This window comes from Macrotis lagotis, chromosome 1 (assembly GCF_037893015.1).
Source record: "Macrotis lagotis isolate mMagLag1 chromosome 1, bilby.v1.9.chrom.fasta, whole genome shotgun sequence".
Lineage (NCBI taxonomy): Eukaryota > Metazoa > Chordata > Mammalia > Peramelemorphia > Peramelidae > Macrotis > Macrotis lagotis.
In genome coordinates, this window is record NC_133658.1 from 709,703,877 (window position 1) to 709,723,665 (window position 19,789).

The 19,789-nt window shown below is 33.2% G+C and overlaps 1 protein-coding gene and 1 non-coding gene across 6 annotated transcripts in view; one reads left to right on the forward strand and one right to left on the reverse strand.

Moving 5' to 3' along the window:
* The window catches only part of ACVR1C (activin A receptor type 1C), a 111,143-nt gene extending 91,625 nt beyond the window's left edge, over positions 1-19,518 (forward strand). For all 5 annotated transcript variants that reach the window (XM_074215941.1, XM_074215942.1, XM_074215943.1 and 2 more), the window contains 3 exons: positions 1,776-1,900; positions 8,089-8,219; positions 9,701-19,518. In XM_074215941.1, coding sequence (XP_074072042.1) covers positions 1,776-1,900; positions 8,089-8,219; positions 9,701-9,826 — 382 coding nt within the window. In that variant the 3' untranslated portion in view covers positions 9,827-19,518. The remainder of the gene's footprint in view (positions 1-1,775; positions 1,901-8,088; positions 8,220-9,700) is intronic.
* Positions 4,252-4,359, reverse strand: LOC141510421 (U6 spliceosomal RNA). The gene has a single exon (XR_012474911.1). It is a non-coding gene; the product is annotated as a U6 spliceosomal RNA (small nuclear RNA).
* Positions 19,519-19,789: the final 271 nt, after the last annotated feature.

The following is a 19,789-nucleotide window of genomic DNA, read 5'->3' on the forward strand; positions in this document are numbered from 1 at the left end:
ATTGTCTTTTCTTTCCACTTCTAAACTCTGTTTGACCATTGGCATTATTTAAGCTCCTCCATTTATTTTGAAATTAGAAGCAATAAAAATATTCCCATGGATTTCTAAAGTCCCTTCAAACTAAATTTAGTAGCTTGTCTTCTAAATTGAACTTTCTGGGGTATCTTCAAAACCAATAAACTTCCCCAGGTGAATTCACCTGAGCTAGAAGTTCATAATCCCCCAAGGATGCTGTTGCAAGGTTTTTGACTGCAAATGGTATTATCTTCTTGGAGCTTCTGGATCGTGTATGTTGGTGGTAGAAGTTTGTGATGAGTTTGTGTTTGTAGATGAGGATGCTCTGTCTGCATAACTTTTTTCTGTCACATAATTATTGGGTCATTCATTGGTTTATATACTGGAATATTGAGTATATTCTGGTTCACACACTTTGTACTGCTAATGTTTAGCCAGTAATACATTGTTTAATTTTTACACAATTCTCAAAGATCCAGCATAAGTATATATTGATATTCCTCCCTATTTAAATTCCTTATTCCTGTCAATCTCCAGTTATTCCATCCTCCTGCACAACTTAAAATTCAAGAGTGACTTTGTGATGGTTTGTTTAGTTCTTTGTGTAAGTGGAATACTGTGACAATATCTCCCCCGGTTTCTCTACTTTCTGCCCTATGTTGCCATTTACATACAAACAAGATCAATAAGAAACTTCAATCAAAAGGAAAGAATAAAAGAGTGCTAATTTAAAAATTTTTTTCCATTCTTAATAATCATCAACAAAATCTAGCAGAATTATAAATGTTCTTTACATTAATCATAATCTCTAAGCTATAGGGAGTTTGCAAAAAAAGCAATTGTAGTAATTTTACCCCCAAAATATTATTTCCATGCCCTCTTATGATTTTTTCAATTTTTATTTCTTGTTTTATTTCTGTTTCTATTGCTATAATTTTTTATTAAGTTACTACATTCTGTTTCATAGATTCTATTCTTTTTTCCCTTCTCTCCATTGCTTTATGTTTTTTCATATGTCCTCATATTGTTCAATTTTTTATAATTTTCATGGCACAATGTATATGTATATATATAGAACTGTGTGTTCACCCATACCCCAATCATTGGTCATATGAATTGCTTCTATTGTTTTGTTTTGCTATTTAAATTAAAATAATTAATAATACTTTATTCTGAAGAATGTAAAAAATATTTTAATGATTCTTACAGTAAGATCTTGGGTCAGAGTCTATTCTCTGTTGCTATTATCAAAATGATTCAGTTTTTTTCTTGGAATTAAATTTGGCAATGGGATTTGTGATTTATCAAGCCAGAATTTGGCCTAAAAGCTTGAAGATATATAAAAATATGCGAAAACTAAGAAGCTTCTTTTTTCCTCACTGTCAAGTCTTGCAATATCCTCTGGATTCTTTGATCAAAATCCTGAGGAATTACCCTTTCCCTTGAACCAAAAGCTCCTATTCTGATTTGTAGAATGTGTTCATAGCATCAAAGCTACTCTCTTCTACTAATCATAATTATCATAATTACTTTTCCTGGTTCCTTTTGACCCTCTACCTGATTGGAAGAATCTGAGACGTGCTAAACAAGCAAATGCTATTTTTAATTAGTGGTCACTCCTCTTGCCTCTTATGGATTCTGAGTAATTTATAGCAATATTTTCATTTTGTTTTCTGAAAAGTTTATACTAGCTACACTGAATTTCTAGAAAGTTCCATATGTATAATATATATACATATATTTATATATTCTTTTAAAAGGTATATGGCTCCTGAGGTGCTTGATGATACAATGAATATGAATATCTTTGAATCCTTCAAACGTGCTGACATATATTCTCTTGGTCTGGTGTATTGGGAAATAGCCCGGAGATGTTCAGTTGGAGGTAATTATGTTTTACTTTTTAGGTTTTATGAAATATTCTTTTCTAACTGATTTTACAATTTGAATGTTATGACATCTCAGTGGTACAGTGGATAGAGCACTAGTCTTGAAATCAGGAAAACTTATCTTCCTGAATTCAAATCTGGTCTTAGACACTTACTATCATCTGTATGACCCTGGACAAGTCACTTAATCCTATTTGCTTCAGTTTCCTCATCTGTAAAATGAACTGGAGAAAGAAATGCCAAACCAATTGCCAAGAAAACTCTTGATGGGAGAATTGGACATGAATGAAACAACTGAACAACAACAAAAAGTTAAGAGTTTTGTAATTTAAAAAAAAAATTCCCCTTACATATTGAAATGATGCTATCCATTCAATAAAATATCCTTTGACAACATGTTGTTAATACAGTACAATTTAGGAAACATTAAGCACCTATACTCCACCCATCCATTTCCATTCCTTTGTTAATTCATATACAAGTAAATTCAGTAAAGAAACATTTTTGAAAAGAATTAAGTGTCATTTTAAATTTTAAACTTAAAGTAGAGATGATCACCTAAGGCCAGAAGTTTTATGTATTTACAGTTTTAAGCAGAATTCGCACACATCTAAGATGACTGTCTCAGTGGACTCAGATTGCCTAGAGCTCACTCATCTACTACAGAAAAAAATGTGAAATTCATGCCAGATTGAATAATGATCAATAAATCCAATGATGAGCTGTAGTAAATTACTTTGTCCTCTCAAGAATTGCATAGACATTCACAGGCCAGAGGAAAGGTGGCCATCGCAAAATAGCATCAACATAGATAGCCAAGATAATAACTTCCCAATATGAGTAGAGACAGGCCAGAGACACATGAAACTTGTAAGACATTGTGTCTAGAGGCAGGAATGGTGGATGGTCTCTCTGAAAAAACCAAAGGGTAGTTAGAATACCCCAGGGTAGGGATATCAGAGGCTGTGGGGAGTAGTGATGCTCCTTGGAGGGGTACAGATTAGTACAGTAGGACCAGGGTGTTTTAGGTTTCTTAGAATTTTGTCCTGAGATGCCAAAGAGGGCCCTGAACCTGTACTCTGAACCTCAGAGATTTAGGTTGGGTATCTAATCCCAAGTGGTTGTGATCAGCATAATAACCTAGGTAATCTGAGGCAAGATAAGTTAAGATCAACTGTCCCATCCACAGATGCAGCAAGGCTCAGACCCTCACCATGGACCCAAACTTCAATTCAAGAACCATTGCTAGACTAAATTTCCAAAAACAGTTTATAAAGCAAGATGTTTTCTTTTAAAATTAAGTAAAACTTTTATTAATTTAAAATTTTATTTATTTATGGCAATGGGGTTAAAGAGTGACTTGCTTAAGGTCACACAACTAGGTGATTAAGTACCTGAGACTGGATTTAAACTCAGGTCCTCCTGGCTTCAGGGTCTGTATGCTATCCACTGTGCCACCTAGCAGCCTCCAGAGTAACTCTTGAAGAAAAGAATAGGAAGGAGAATAAATATAACAGAAGATGGTAAAGTTTACCCAAGTAAAGAACTCTTTGAAACAGAAATTATTGATTCTATGAAACATCAAGAAATTAATATGATAGCTAAAGAGCAAAAAAAGAATAAAATATAAACTGTAGCTAATATTAAAAAACTGGAAACAGTCAAGCAGGTATAATTTAAGAATCACTAAATACTCAAAATCATAATTAATAGAAAAAACCTACAGCTTATGTTTTAGGATATCATAAATAAAAACTGCTTAGATCTTTTGGAATCAAAGGGCAAAGAAAAGATAGAAAAAATCCATTGATCACTTCTTGAAAGAGACCCCAAAAGCAATAATATCAGCAATATCCAGTTTCTTTGCCCAATAATAAAACAAAAGTTTGTGACTGTTTTGAAAAGAGTTCAAATATTAAATTAGAATCACATGAGACCTGGAAACTTCTACCATAAATGTGAGATATTTCTTACAATATTCCCAAATTCAAAAGATTTTGGCTTACATCAAGAATTATTTACCCTGTGGGGCGGCTAGGTGGCGCAGTGGATAAAGCACCAGCCTTGGAGTCAGGAGTACCTGGGTTCAAATCTGGTCTCAGACACTTAATAATTACCTAGCTGTGTGGCCTTGGGCAAGCCACTTAACCCCATTGCCTTGCAAAAACCTTAAAAACAAAACAAAACAAACGAGAATTATTTACCCTGAAATGCTGAATATGCTACTACAGGGAAAACATAGTTTGTTAATGGACTAAATGACTTTCAGGCATTCTTGATGAAAAGACCAGAATTGAATAGGAACTTCCAGTAAGTCAATATTTATTGAACATCTACTATGTGACAGGCATTGTGCTATCACTTCACAAATTTGCGTGTCATCCTTGCGCAGGGGCCATGCTAATCTTCTCTGTATCGTTCCAATTTTTAGTATATGTGCTGCTGAAGCGAGCACAGGCATTGTGTTATCAAAAAAAAAACACAGAAGATAAACTCCCTCAAGGAGCTTACAATGGAGATCATAATAAGCAAAAAAAATCTGCAAACAAACAATATGCAGGAAATATAAGGGAAGGCGCTAGAAATGAGAGTGATTGGGAAGGTCTTCCTTTAGAAGAAAGGATTATAGTTGAGACTTAAAGAAAACTAAGGAAGCCAGTTTGCAGAGATGAAGAGGGAGAGAAGGACAGGCATGAAGGACAGAGAGTGCCTAATCCAAGAGATAGGGAATTCAGTGTCACTAGAATGAGGAGTATGTTTTGGAGAATAAAGTGTAAGAAGAATGAAAATCTAGGAGAGAACTAGGTTATAAAGGACTTTGAATGGCTAACAGAGGATTTTGCAATTGATCCTGGAGATGCTAGGAAATCAAGAAAGTTTACTAAATAGGAGAGTGATGTGATCAAATCTGTACTTTAGGAAAATCACTTTGTAAGCTGAATGGAGGATGAACTAGAGTGAGGAGAGACTTGAGGGAGACTGACCCTGGAACCTGGTGGGTATTACAGGATATTACAATAATCCACTCATGAGGTGCTTTTTGGTATGGATAAGAAAGATGGAAGTGTCAGAGGAGAGAAAGGGTGTCTATTTAAAAGATATTGTAATGTATAACATGGAAACAATATAAAGACTATCAGAATGCCTTCTGTGGGGGGGGGAAGCAAGATTGAGGGGGGGAATTGTAAAATTTAAATAAAAGAAATATTGTAAGATGAAATCAACAGTTCTTGGCAACAGATTGGATATTGGGGGTGAGAGTGAGGAGTTGAGGATGAACCCTGGGTTGTGAGTCTGAGGAACTAGGAGGAGGATATTGCCCTACTTATTAAAAGAAAGTTTGGAGAGGGAGAAGGTTTTGTAGAAAAGATGATGTGTTCTGTTTTGAACATGTTGAGTTTAGGATGTCTACTGAACCAATCTTAAAATGTCTGAGAGGCTCTTGGGGTTGTGAGATCAGAGTTCAGCAAAACGTACAGATAGGAAAGTCAGAATTGATAGCATCAGAATAGTGATGGTAATTAAATCCATAGGAACTGATGAGATCAATAAGTGAAGTAGTTTATAGGGAGAAGAGATGAAATCCCAGGACAGAATCATGTGGGTCACCTATAATTACTGGCTATGATCTGGATGAAGATCCAGCAAGAAAAATTGAGAAGTGGTCAGATAGGTAGAAAAATTAAGAGAGTGTGGTGTCCCAAAATCAGGGAAAAGAGAATATTAAGCAGAGGATGATCAATGATGTCAAAAGTTGCAGAAAGGTTAAAGAGAATGAAGATTGAAAAAAGATAATTGATTTGCTAATTAAGAACTCATTGCAATTTCAATGGAATGGAGATCAAAAACCATATTGTTAGCAATAAAAGAGTGAGAGGAGAGAAAATAGAAGCATCTATTGTAGATGATCTTTAAAAGAGATTTGAAAGGATAGTGAGGATGGAAGGGTCAAGTGACAGCTTTTTGAGGGTAACATCTCTAGAAAAGCATCCAATAGAGAGTGAAAATTTTGAAAATAAGTGATGAAGTGGGAGAAGAGAGAAAGAGCAGTTTTTTGGAGGACATGGGATGGAATAAAATAATTTCAATAGAGAGGGATTTGCCCTGGCAAGGAATAAGGCCACTTCTTCATGTATGATGTGGGTTGAAAGAAGAGTGTTGGAGTGCATATGAGTAATTTGAGATGAGGAAGAGGGTCATGGCAATTGATATTTTTCCCCTGTAAAACATGCAAGTGACTCAGATGAGTATGTAGAGTAAGGAGAGCCATGACTGATTTGAGGGGGGATGAAAAGGTTTGGAAGAGCCACTATGGAGAGTGAGATAGTGAGTTGCTGAAGGAGATCCAGTAGGATTACATAGCAGCAGCATGTAACATTAATTTGTAGTGGACCCAGTTGGAATGCTTGTGATTTTCTCCACCTTCGTTCAGCAGCATGTGTGTAGGAGCAAAGGCATTGGATAGTGGGAGTGATCCAAGACTGAGGCTTGGCAGGGAACAATCAGTGAAATTATAAGGGGGGCTAGGAACTCAATATTAGAAAGAAAATAGTATAATAAATTTCAAATACAAACACAATTCAAAAGAAACCTAGAAAAGTAAATTTATTTCAATGACTTGGGAGGGTCTGAAGGTGATGTAGTGCTTACATTCTAATAGGGAAAGAAGAAACAAATGTCCTTTTAGAACCTTAATGTTTTCAAAGGTTGATTGAGGAGTTTAAATAAGAAAAACAGAGGAGCTGAGGGTGGATTGGTTCTATTCTGAGAAAAGAGAAGTGACAGTAAAACAAATGACTTAGTATAGAAAGGAGTAAGAAGGAGTGTGTCTGAAAAGTGGGTGGAACTTAAAATTTCATAATTGGAGTTAGTGAGAAAAGTATACAAATATAAGGGAAGAGAAAGGGAAGAGTGCTCATTCAGTGATCTTCATTCTTATCTAAACAAGGCAAAAGAGAATTGAACATATACAATCAAGAGTTTGGTGTAGAAAGACATTACTCTCAATAGGGAAACAAGCAGAGATAGGAAAAAACAAACAAAAGTTGTCAAAAATCATTGGTGAATTGATGAATAAATTATTATTGTATGTGGACTTAGTGGAATATTATTATGCAGTAAGAAATAATGAAAAACAAAATTTCAGAGAATCCTGGGGAGAATGAACTGATGCAGAGTAAAGTGAGCAGGAGAACAATTTATAAAAAGACAACTCCCAAAAATTAAAAATTCTGATCAATTGTAATGACCAACCAATGATGAGGCATATTATTCACTTACCTATAGAGAGTTGATGATGCAGAGACATACATTTTTTTGGATATCCTTAGTGGTGAATACACTGATTGAATATATTTATTTTCATTTCCTTTCCATTTTAAAATTGAGGATTAGGGTTGGAAGTGGGTTAGCAATAGTGGCGTCAAAAAGAAAGGGCCATTGAAGCATTATTAACACATTGGAGAAAACAGGCAAATAAGGACAGCTTTTAAAGAAATATGTTGAATTTTTTATATACTTTTTAAGAATAGCAAAGAGTATAACACGAAGTCTTATGGTTGAATATATGATCTATTTTTAGATTGATCTGTGTAATTGAAAATGCTCTCTTCTGGGGCAGCTAGGTGGCGCAGTGGAGAAAGCACCGGCCCTGGAGTCAGGAGTACCTGGGTTCAAATCCGGTCTCAGACACTTAATAATTACCTAGCTGTGTGGCCTTGGGCAAGCCACTTAACCCCATTGCCTTGCAAAAAAATGCTCTCTTCTGATGTTTAACTTAAGGATAAAAAATTAATTTGAAAGAGAATCACTAAATGGATATATTTAGTTTGATAGGATGGTATAGTAATGTGTAGTATTATAATATAATCTAAACACCAGAAGCAATTTAATTATCAAAAATTTCTTTAGGCAAAAAAGCTATTTATTATGGTAAAAACATAATTCACTGAAGGATTAATGTAATTATAACAAATTCTATAATTGAAAGATTATTCTTTATTCCTGAAAAGTACCATAAGGAAATAAAGATTTTTTTCAATTGTGTTAAAAAAAAAGTTATCTTTGCTTCTTTTGTATTTTGTGATTTATTGAGCCTTTCCTAGTTTACTATACTGGCATAAAAGTTTAGAAGATAGGTATCATTTATATGAGAATCACAATTTATTCTTCAAATTCTTCATAGGAATCACTGAAGAGTACCAGTTGCCTTTTTATGACATGGTACCTTCAGATCCCTCAATAGAGGATATGAGAAAAGTTGTTTGTGAACAGAAATATAGACCAAATATACCAAATCAGTGGCAAAGTTGTGAGGTAAGTCTATTACATTGATGGTCATTGCTTTGCAAGTACTCAAATCATAGTTGGTCTGGGAGGGATTTTCAAATGTCATCTATTCCATACTTATGGCTCAAGGTTGAAATCATCACTCAAAATCATTGGTGTCTATCCTATTGTAGTGTCTTTTAACTACTCATATTTGATCTATTCCTTTCCTTTGTATCTAACTTGAATCTTTTCTGCTACAACTTATTTTCTCTGGTTCTACTTCCATTGGAGATAGTAAAGTGGAAGAGAACTCCTTTGTGGAAGAGAAAAGAATAGTCCACAAACTGTTTATCAGTCTTTTAATAATTCAGAATTAATTGCTTCTTTCTGGATTTGAATAATAGAATCTATTGACTATCGAATGAAGTAATATATTTTCATTAAGAGACAGAGTAAACTAAACAATGTTTTAATGGTAGATTAGAGTCATTTTTGAGATTATTCAGGGATATTAAAACAGTTTTATAAATCTGTACCAAATAAAGCCCAAGTCATTAGTTTTTATCTGGCCTTACTTGCCCTTCTGTACTTGAGGAGATGTGTAATCTCCCAAAGGAGTTTGGCCTATTTATCCACACACAAAAAAAGATCAAATGGATGAAAAATGTCATTTGACTAACTATAATATGCATTCAGATGGACAACCCTATAAACTTGTCTAATTGTATGTATAACTAAGACTGATAACATAGATGGGCAGTAAATGACAGAGTTGGAAAAGAAAAGGAGAATGAAATGACTTTCAGGAAATTACAAAATGCCTTTATTGAACTATTATTTGGAATAATAGATTTTGAATGGAAAGGAACCTTAGAGGCCATTCAGTTCAATACCTTTATTCTACAGATGAGGAAAATGAAGTCCAGAGAGAATTAGTAACTTTTCTTAGTCATCTGTATCTGAGAAATTTCAACTTTGGTCTTCTGGCCTTTAATATTCGCTATAAAATTTACTCATCTACTACCACTTCTACTGTGATACATCTGGCTTATTTCATAGCAATTATTTTATGTGACTGAATGTTTTAGTCTTTTAAAAAAATTACCCATTTCCCTTTTTTTATGTTTCTCTCATCTCTTGTTCTTAACATCTTTATTTGCTGTATGTGAACCTCAACCTGACTTGCTCATCAAATGGTTGAAAAGTGGAACTCTTTGAGTTTCCAGTTTAGTAGTTTGAATTTTAAATGAGAAGTTCATTTTTCTGTGGATAAAAGCTATGTGTGTAGGTGGAATTATTTTTTGCATTTGGGTGCATGATTTAATTTTAATTTAACTCTAATTATAGTCTCATGTTTACTGTTTGTACATCACAGCTTGATTTCAGTTCATTGGTTTTACTGCTCAGCTTTTTTCCTTTCCTGCTGCTAGCTAAAATAATAATAACAACAACAACAATAATAATAACAATGATGATGATGATGATGATGATGATAATAATAATAATATAGAATTCTTCTTTTCAAGGCACTCCGAGTAATGGGCAGAATAATGAGGGAGTGTTGGTATGCAAATGGGGCAGCTCGCTTGACAGCTCTGCGTATTAAGAAGACCATTTCTCAACTTTGTGTAAAAGAAGACTCCAAAGTATAAGTGATATTTGGTGTTAAAAAGGAATCTTTTTTTTTTAAATTGTGAATCTTTTTTGCTTTGTTGTTTTTTCTTTGTTCTACCTCAAAGATACACAGTACAGTATTTAAGTGCTCAAAGCACAGCCCTGAAACCCTACTCTAAAGTTTAGTACTGGCAGGGCAACTTTTGGATGATGTTGGCTTAATGTTGTCTTTTATTTTGAATAGTAGCTCATTAACTGACTTTTTTCCTTGAAAAAAGTTATTAAGAAAATAGGAAAATTATGAGCTAAGAAGAAATGTGACACAAAGGATGTTTTATTAAAATTTTCTACTTGAAACAAATACAGATGAATAAAAAAATTTTAAATAGTAATTTTATTCTAAGGCAAAATATTTAAAGGATCAAATTATTATAAGTAGTTTTCATTTAATTCTCCATGTATCAGCAGAATAAATTTATGTACAACTTACGAAACAAGGAAGAATAAGATATTTCATAGAAGTGGCAATAGACCTAGGTGAACCATCAAATTTGTTCATTTGACATTTTCTTCATAAAACATCAATCACTCCATTTATTATCAGCAGTATTAGTCTCACAGTTTTCAATTATTCATAACTCTGTCTCAATTTCTCTTTCTTTCTCTCTCACTTCAGTCACTCACATATTTGCTTTCAGTAGGGGATTCCAAAATGGAAGTGAAGGACTGGTTTTTATCTTTTTTTGATCCCTTTAAAATGAGAAGAAAGAGGAGGGAGAATGATGGTCATTTTGGGAAAACCATATGGAAGTTAATTTTATAAATCTATAGGGTGACATGAGAAGCATCTTTGTTTAAAAGCTATTGGAAATGCTTATTCACATTCTTCTCCAGAACAAATATCAGTCTTTTATGAATAGGGAGAAAAGAATTCTAATTGTACTAATTTTTGCTTTTTTATCTGCCTCCATTGGGGAAGTCAAATGCTTTAATGGGTCTGTAAGGTCATCAGTTTGGTCCCTCCAACTATTCAGAATGAATATTATCTATACCACTCTCTTCTGTACAACTCCTGATCTCACAAAAGTTTTCCACAAAGGATATACCTAACATGTAGGAGACCTTCTTCACTTGATCCTGATGATGGATTAGTACTAGTGAAGCACACTGGCCTGACCACCTGTCATCTTTTGCTCTTGTCATTTGGTCAGCCCATCTTCTCTTAGTCATACAGTTCCTTGGGTAATGTCCCTTCCTCGTGTTTTTTTTCCTTCAGAGAATGTTTGTTAGTTCCTTGCTGTGACCTGTTTTACCCACCATGAACCTTCCATTGTATTCAATGTGATATTCATCTTTAGTTCTTCAGAGACAGTGGTATTCTATATCTTGCTGTCATAGACCAACACTGGTAAAATGCTAGTTTTATATTAGTGGATTTTTTCCTTTCATGGGAAGCTTCGATTCAATAAAGACCCTTCATAATTTCCTGAAATCAATCTAGTTCATTCTCCTTTTCTTTTTCAATCCTAGTTCCAGTTTATTGCCCATCTATGTTATCTGTCTTAGTTATATAGACAATTAGATTAGCTTATAGGGTGTTCATCTAAATGCATATTGATAGTCAAATGAAATTTTTCATCCTTTGGTCTTTTTTATATGGATAATAGGTCAAACTCTTTTGGGAGATTACACATCTCTTCAAGTACAGAAGGGCAAGTAAGGCTAGATAAAAACTAATGGCTTGGGTTTTATTTGGTACAATTTTATAAAGCTGTTTTAATATCCCTGGATAACCTTAAAAATGATTCTCATCTAATTTACCATTAAAACACTGTTTAGAGATTACTCTCAGTTTCTTAATGAAAATATGTTACTTCATTCAATTTTGTCATCATACCAATGTTGATATTATTGGAATTGGGTAAGGGAAAGAAAAAATCCTGCCAAGTCTTTCATATTTTTTTTCCATAAAGTGACCAAATAATAGATGTTGCTTTAGTGATTTTTCCAAAATTAACTTTAGGAGGAAAAAAATAAAACATAGATGATTATACTAAAAGCACAACATAGATGATTATACTAAAAGCAGATAAATATACCCTGTCTGAGACACTGAAGGCTATATTTCTAACAGCATTTAAGAAATATGTTATCTTTTTTATATAGTTGCAGTTATTTTAATCTTCTACCTTATTTCAAAAGATTATTGTAAGGTTACATACTTTGCCTATATTAATATTGTGGATGTATGACAATTCAACAAATTTGGAAATGTAGCGTTATTTGACTAATGATAGTTGATAATAAATAGCCTAAATTAGTCAATTAATTTAAGTGTGAATTTGGCTTATGCTAAGTAATCTTACTTGCTCTTTACAATGATGCTTTTATGTTGGCTAAATGTGTTATTGAATTTATTTAAAGTATACTGGTTATATAGACTCTTAAGTTTTAAAAGCATATACTGTTATTATCAGTATGTTTAATGTTTTATGTGTAGGCATTTTCATATATAATACATATATTATTTCTGGACAAGTGTTTGAATGTTTTCTACTTTGTTTCCATCAGAGAGTTCTATTTTGATATGCTATCATCACCTATGAAATAGCCTCAATTTTTACAGTAAAAAATAATAAAAGAAATAAAAATGGAGTTATTTAAGGAGAAAATGGTAATAAAAGGAAGAGTTAAAGGTTATAGCATTATCTGTACTTCCTGATGTACTTAGGTATGACAAGTGCTCTCTGAGGGAAATAGGCTAACATTGAGAGCATTTGTCATCTCTGCTATGCATCCCTTCCATGTTCCAGACACCTCTAACTTTCTTTGAATAGAGCTCATGTGTGTGAGAGATTTGTGCCTCTTTCAATTCTTTTGTAAATTTTAAGCATCAGGGTCCTTACTTTCTTCTAATTTTTTCCTCTTCCATACAATGAAAAATTGAAGGAAAATCGTATTGAGTGAAGTGGAGTATAAATGTTTATGGCATTTATGCTAGAACATTGCTGAAAAACATCATTTCTTGTCAATATTTCAGCAGCAGCCTCTTTTTACTTATGAACTGTAATTGGTTTGTAGCTGCTTCATAGTCGATTTTATCCCCATTTTTATGTGTTCAAAAAATTCTACTTGGCATGACATAGTCAGAATTTGTCATTTATTCACTGACTTGAAAGTAAATTGGAGCACAGTGCCTCATTGCTATTTTAGTGATAGCATTTGCTTTGATACTTTTCTGTATAATACTTTAAAATCAACTTATATATAAATTGAATGATTGTGTGAAAATATGTTTCTAGTTTTATTTTTTTGTCTAAAGTAGAGTTTAAAAACTAGATTTTATTTACAAATATCAATCAGTTTCTGAGGTTAAAGGTTCTGTGAAAACTCAGTTTCTGTTTTACTACTTTTACTGTTATTATGTTTAACACCATAATAGAGTTTGACTGTAATGTTGTTCTATGGCTCAGATCTTTCTTGAGTCCTCTCCAGGAGAATTAATTACCTATCATACCTAAGCAATGGATCTAGTTTCTGAGTTCAAAACCCAGCCCTGAACTTGGGGAGTCACTTAAATTTTCTTATTTGTAAAAAGAGGCTAGCCTAGATGAACTCTAAGGTTTTTTCTATCTCAAAAACTATGATTCTATCCAGTGGGACATAGGAATCTTATTATCTGATATTGGTTTATCTATACCACAGTCCTGAAACAACATCATCCTACACTTCTTATCCACAATCACCATGCATATGCCATTAGTTGGCAAACCTTGTCATTTCTACCCCCTAAGCTCTCTCCTTCTCTCTTCTCATTCAACCACTTCCCTAATTCAGTCCATAACACCATTTACCTTGACTTCAAATCATTTTCTAATTCTAGTCTTCATCACTATTCTTCTAAATGATGTCTCTGTCTAAGGTTTCTTTTTCTTTATTCCATCTTCCTCAAGCAACCCAAGTGACTTTTCTTTAGTGCTGTTTTAGTTAAATGGTTTACGTATAGTTAAACAACTGATGGACATGGTATGGTGAGTGGAGTGTTAAACTTTGAAGTGGGAAGACCTGTGTTTATATCCATCTCTCGTGATTTATGTTTTTAATCTTTCTGTTCCTCACTTTCCTCATTTATAAATTATAACATCACAGAGTAAAATCTTACAATCCACAAACACCAGTAGTTGTAATAGTTATTGATTTTATATTTGCTATTAAGTATATGAGTTGGAATTTAAGTTCAAGTGTTTGATTCCAAAATTGTTCTTCCCACTATAGCAGGGTTCTTAACCTTTTTGTATTATCAGTGACACGATTGGCAATCTTTTTTTTAATTTTATTTTTTTAAGGCAATGGAGTTGTGACTTGCTCAAGGTCACACAGATAGGTAATTATTAAGTGTCTGTGGCTGGATCTGAACTGAGGTCCTCCTGACTCCAGGACCAGTACTCTATCTGCTGCACCACCTAACTGCCCCCTTCCCATTGGCAATCTAATGAAGTGTATGAACCCTTTCTCTAAGTCACTGGATGAGAGTTGCCTCAATCAAAGTGAAACCTTTTTAAAGACTTTATCTTAGAAAGACCAAAGTCTTTCCCTATATCCAGGACTATGTTCAGTCATCCTGATCCATATCTGGCCACCAGACCCAGCTAAATCTAGAAGAGGGAATGAGGCTGGTAATTAAGCCCAGCACTGCCTCACTTACATCCAATTCACTTGCAGGTCATGGTATGCCACCTCCTCAATGAAGTTGTTTAACAACAACAAATTTTCTAAAGCATGAGGCTGACAGTGTCACTGTTTACTCTGTAGACTCCAGAGGCTCAATATTACCCCCAGTATCAAAGGTCTACTTCTTTGTTACGCAACATTCTTGTCAATCCCTTCACAAGCCCTTCCTTCCTTCCTCCCTCCCTCCCTTCCTTCCTAATATTGCCTAATACAGTCTCTGATGTCCAACCTTATTGATTGATGTATTTACACATATAGACAGACAGAAGGCATATGTAAGCATATATTTTGTATGTATATATATATATATATGTATATATATAGTAACATATACATTTTATCTCTCCTATTAGAATGTAAGCTTCCTGAGGGTAAGGACAATTTTTTTCTTTTCTTTTTTTTTTGTATTCCCAGCATTTAATAGATTGCTTTGTTGTTATTGTTTGGTCATTTAAATTTTGTTTGATTCTTTGTGATACCTTTTGGGGTTTTCTTTCTTTTTTGTAAGGCAATAGAGTTAAGTGACTTGCCCAAGGTCACACAGCAAAATAAGTATTAAGTGTCTGAAGTCAGACTGGAACTCAGGTCCTTCTGACTCAGGGTTGGTGCTCCATCCACTGAACCCCAGTTGCCCCCCATTTGGGGTTTTCTTGAGAAAGCCATTGGAGTAGTTTACCATTTCCTTCTCCAAATTGTTTTACAGATGAGGAAACTGAGGCAAACAGAATTATGGGACTTGCCCAGAGTCATTCAATAGTAAATGTCTGAGACCAAGATTTAAACACAGGGCTTGTTGACTTCAGGCTCTGTGCTCTATCTGTGCCACTTAGCTGCGCACTTTGTGCATAATATACACTGAAAAAAGTGTTTATTGATTTGTTGATTGATTAAAGTATAAACCTCTAAATATGGCCTTATATCAAGATTTCAGAGTATAAAACTGAAATTGTTAACTAAATTTCTTAAAATTATGTCAGCATCTCTGACATTGGCAGGAAATCAGAACAAGAAATAAAATAAAACTGAAGTTGGCATCAAATTATGTACAAGAATTCATTATAATTATATAAAAATATTCATGGTCCAGTGGCATAAATGTTATATTTCTTAAGATAGTCCTGTATGCTTGTCCTATTTTGAGGTGACTTCTTCAATGTTTTGATCATCTTTAATGTTCTAGAAAAGGAGAGTACAATCCAGCATGCTATTTCAAGCAACTTCATTGTGTATTTATTCTGCAGGGCTAGTTTTGAGATTTAAGCTTCAAAATAGAAACAAAGTAAATTGGCAAATAGCATCATCATTTAATTGAGAATTAGATGGGATGCTGCTAGGAGAAGCAATTCTTAAAGAAGTACTAAAATATATCATACTCATTTCACTTTTTTTCTTTAATTTCTCCTTTCCTTTACACACTTTTCATCCTTAGCTTCTTTCCACTTCCATTATTACAGTATTGTAGCAATAATTGACATTTACATAGTACTTAAACTGTGCCAAACATTTTAGATACATCATCTTATTTAGTCACTTAACAACCTGGGAAATATATTTTACAGGTATTGTTGTTCCACACATAGAGATTAGTAATCTGAATCCCTAAAATATTCAGTGACCTGCCTGTGGCCACTTATTGACAGAGCTGGGATTTGAATTCCGATTGTCCCCATTCTGATGTCAATACTCTGTCAATCAGTCATATTGTTTCCAAAATGAATTCTTTTTTACTCTGAACTCTGTATTTGGTATAAAGGGAAAAAAAACCAAACCATCCTTCCTTTTAGTAGGATGGAATTTAAAATGATTTCATTTCTTAAGTTTGATAAATCATACTGATACATGGCAAATTTGCCACCCAAGTCTTTTGTTGATGTTCATTCGTTCATGTCTGACTCTTAGTGATCCCATGGACCTTCAGACACTTCAGGCCTCTCTATCCTCCACTACCTCCAGAAGTTTGTCCAAGTTCATGTTTGTTGTTTCCATGCACTCTCTATCCATCTCGCCCTCTGCCCCACCTTTCCCTTTTGCCTTCAATCTTTCACAACATCAGGGACTTTCCCAATGAACTCCGTCTTCTCATTATGTGGCCAAAATATTTAGGTTTCAACTTCAGTATTTGATCTTCCAGTGAATTTCCTGAATTAATTTCTTTCATTGTTGAGTGATTTGAACTCCATGTTGTCCAAGGGACTCTTGAAAGTCTTTTCTAGCATCAAAATTTGAAAGTGTTGATTCTGTGACAATATTCAGCTTTTCTTTGGTTTTATTCTTATAGTTATTTATTGCTAATGGGAAAAACCAATCCAGTGGCTACTATTGTAAATTTTTAAATATGCTGGCATATTGAATTCGGCACTTAAACAGCATCATCTTTTAGGATTTCAACTACCTTAGTTGGAATTCTACCATCTCCACTAGCCTTATTGATGGCAATTTTTCCTAACGTCCACTTGATTTCATTCTTCAGGATGACGGGCTTTTGATCAGTAAATACATAATCATGGTTATTGGTAATATTAAGATCTTTCTTGTATACAAGTCTTAATATAAGTTTAAGTACAGGTTTTGGTTCCTAAATTTCCCCTTCCCCACCATTATTCCCCTCAACCCCCACTCTCATTATCTTGACTTGTGATCAAAGTCACTTAAAATAAAAGTTCTTCACTAAAGAATTTCTCCATTCCTAGTGTTCCATTACCTCATTTCTTAATTTCTATCTCTTCTTCCTTCTGTTGACTCTATTGAACACATATCTACTCTTGTCCATTTTTTTTCTCTGAACAAGTCTTTGACTTCCCATGGATGGCTAATTTTTCAATTACATTTGATGTAAAAATATGGATGTTTGCTGGTAATTTTAATATTTATGTTTGAAGTGATTTTAGATTTTTGTTGTCCAAGAAAAGTCTACTCTTGATTTGTTCTCCAGATTCCATTATAGGTCAACTCATTGGTATAGAAAAGTAGAAATTATTGTGATATGTACAGTGGGATGTGTGTATATCTGCCTATCTATCCATATCTATATATATGTATATATATGTATATGTTCCAAAATTCATCTTTGTTTTGAGCTTTAGCCATGACCTCATATTCAGTCATTATGCCATGTTGTTCAGACCTTACAAAAATATGATAATTCACAATATTTGAATCTAATCTTTTTAGAAAAAGTTATACATGTATCTTTAAAATTAACAAGAAATGTGATGGAAAATTAAATCTCTAATGCTATTTATATTAAAGAATTATCTAATCTGACCAGTAGGATGTGCTATTTTACATAAAATTAGCTCTAACAATTTTAGGGTTTGAATATTTGAAACATCCTAAGAACACAACTGTAGTTAGAAATTAGTGCTGTGTATTTCAAAACAAAAAAGATTAAAAAGATATTTGAGAATTCAGTCTATATCTACCAACTAAATGAAGATGATAATATGTAATCCTTTTGTTTTTTATTGTTAACATGGGATCAAACTTGATGAATCCACACTTTATAATGTTCATATAGCTTTCATTTATTGTGAGGACATGACTATTTGTTATGCCAGGAAAGGGGTATATTATTTATAACAAAGTTTATAATATGACCATTGCAGACATAGCTAAAACCATTGCCCAGATAAATTATCATATGTCTTTATGCCAGTCTAAACTAATTGGTTGTTATTATGCATTTTAAAGCTTATTTATTTAAAGCTTTTTCATGTAATTATTATCTGCGAGCATGAATTTCAGATACCAGTCTATTGCCAGACTGACCAACAGTCCATTCATGCACTGTTCTTATCCTATACTGGAGAAGACTGTCCAGATGGATTTTCTTCAGTTGTACTTCAGGTTTCAACAGTGCCCTAGAAACAATTGTGAAAATTAATTTTAGATTCTAATAAAGAGTTTTGGAATGGATTCTAAGGTTCTAAAACAAATGGCATTTTCTTTTTCCTAGACTTAATTTCTTATGCAGCTGTAGCATGACAATATAACAGTCACAGTGTTAAGATATAAAAACCACTTTATTTTAATGTTGAAAAATATGTCTTGACCTACTGAGATAAGGATCATTGCTTTTGACAATTTAAAGAAAATTATTCAACTAATATTCTTAGTAACACAGAAGAGATTACATTTTAACAGATAAGTCAGAGCAAATGTATAACAGGAATTTAAAAATGTACAATATGTTTTTAAATGATAAATGTGTAATAAATTACATTCAAGAGAGCTGTATATATTTTCTGCACAGATGGGACTTTTTGTAGTTGCTAACTTTTTAATTGTTTAATTGAAAGGCAACACAAATTTCAAAGATAAGTGAATGATGTTTAAATGTTTCGTTGATATATGAGTTGTGTAAAAGCTTTGCAGTTTTATACAGTTATATAATGCTAATCTTTTTACTTAGAAATAACAGTATTTTAGAACTCAGTAACAGCTCAGTGACACATTTAAAATGTTAAAACGTACAGCAAGTCATAAAAATATTTATTTTAGACCATTTAATTTTATTGCTTAACATTTCAACTGCCTCTAGATGTAAATAATTATCTGCCTAAATGTTATATTTTATATGTATACATTTTCTGAAGATGTATTGTTTTGTAAAGTGTCAAAAATAATAAATTAAGTACTCCCTGCACTTGTTTCTGTGAAGCATAAAGCTCTATTTTAAATAAAATTTTTTTAAAAAAAGTTGTGTCATATTTGTTATCTCATGACTTCTTGAAATCATACATATTGGTATATTTTTGTGGGAATGATTAAAAAAAATCACACAGCTTATATTTGGTAGGAATATATAGGTAGGTACCAGAAACTTGTTTTTTTTATCCCCCTTCATCAGGAATACTTTTTCCTAGCTAAAGCCTTTTCATTGCCTTTCCAAGTCCTAATTCAGTTCATTGATCAAAACTCTTTGACCATTAAAAGTCAGATTCTTTTTCTTTTGGCCCCTTTTCCTCAGACAGACACCAGAAAAATATAGAATTTAGCCCTATAATTTGTAAAAAATGACAAGTGGAGCATAATTTCAAGAGTTAGTGCAAGCAGAGTATCTTCTCTATCTTCAAACTTAATTTTAATGATTTGATTACAAACTTATTGAAGGTATAGGCTTTTTATTGTTATCATGTTCCAGTTTCTAAGATAGTGCTTTGAAAATAGAAGGTATTTTGTAAATGTTCATTAAATTTAATCTAACTAAAGTTTTCAACATGCTCAAGTCTTGTATCAGGGAAAATTTTGTGCCCTGCCATCAGACGCCT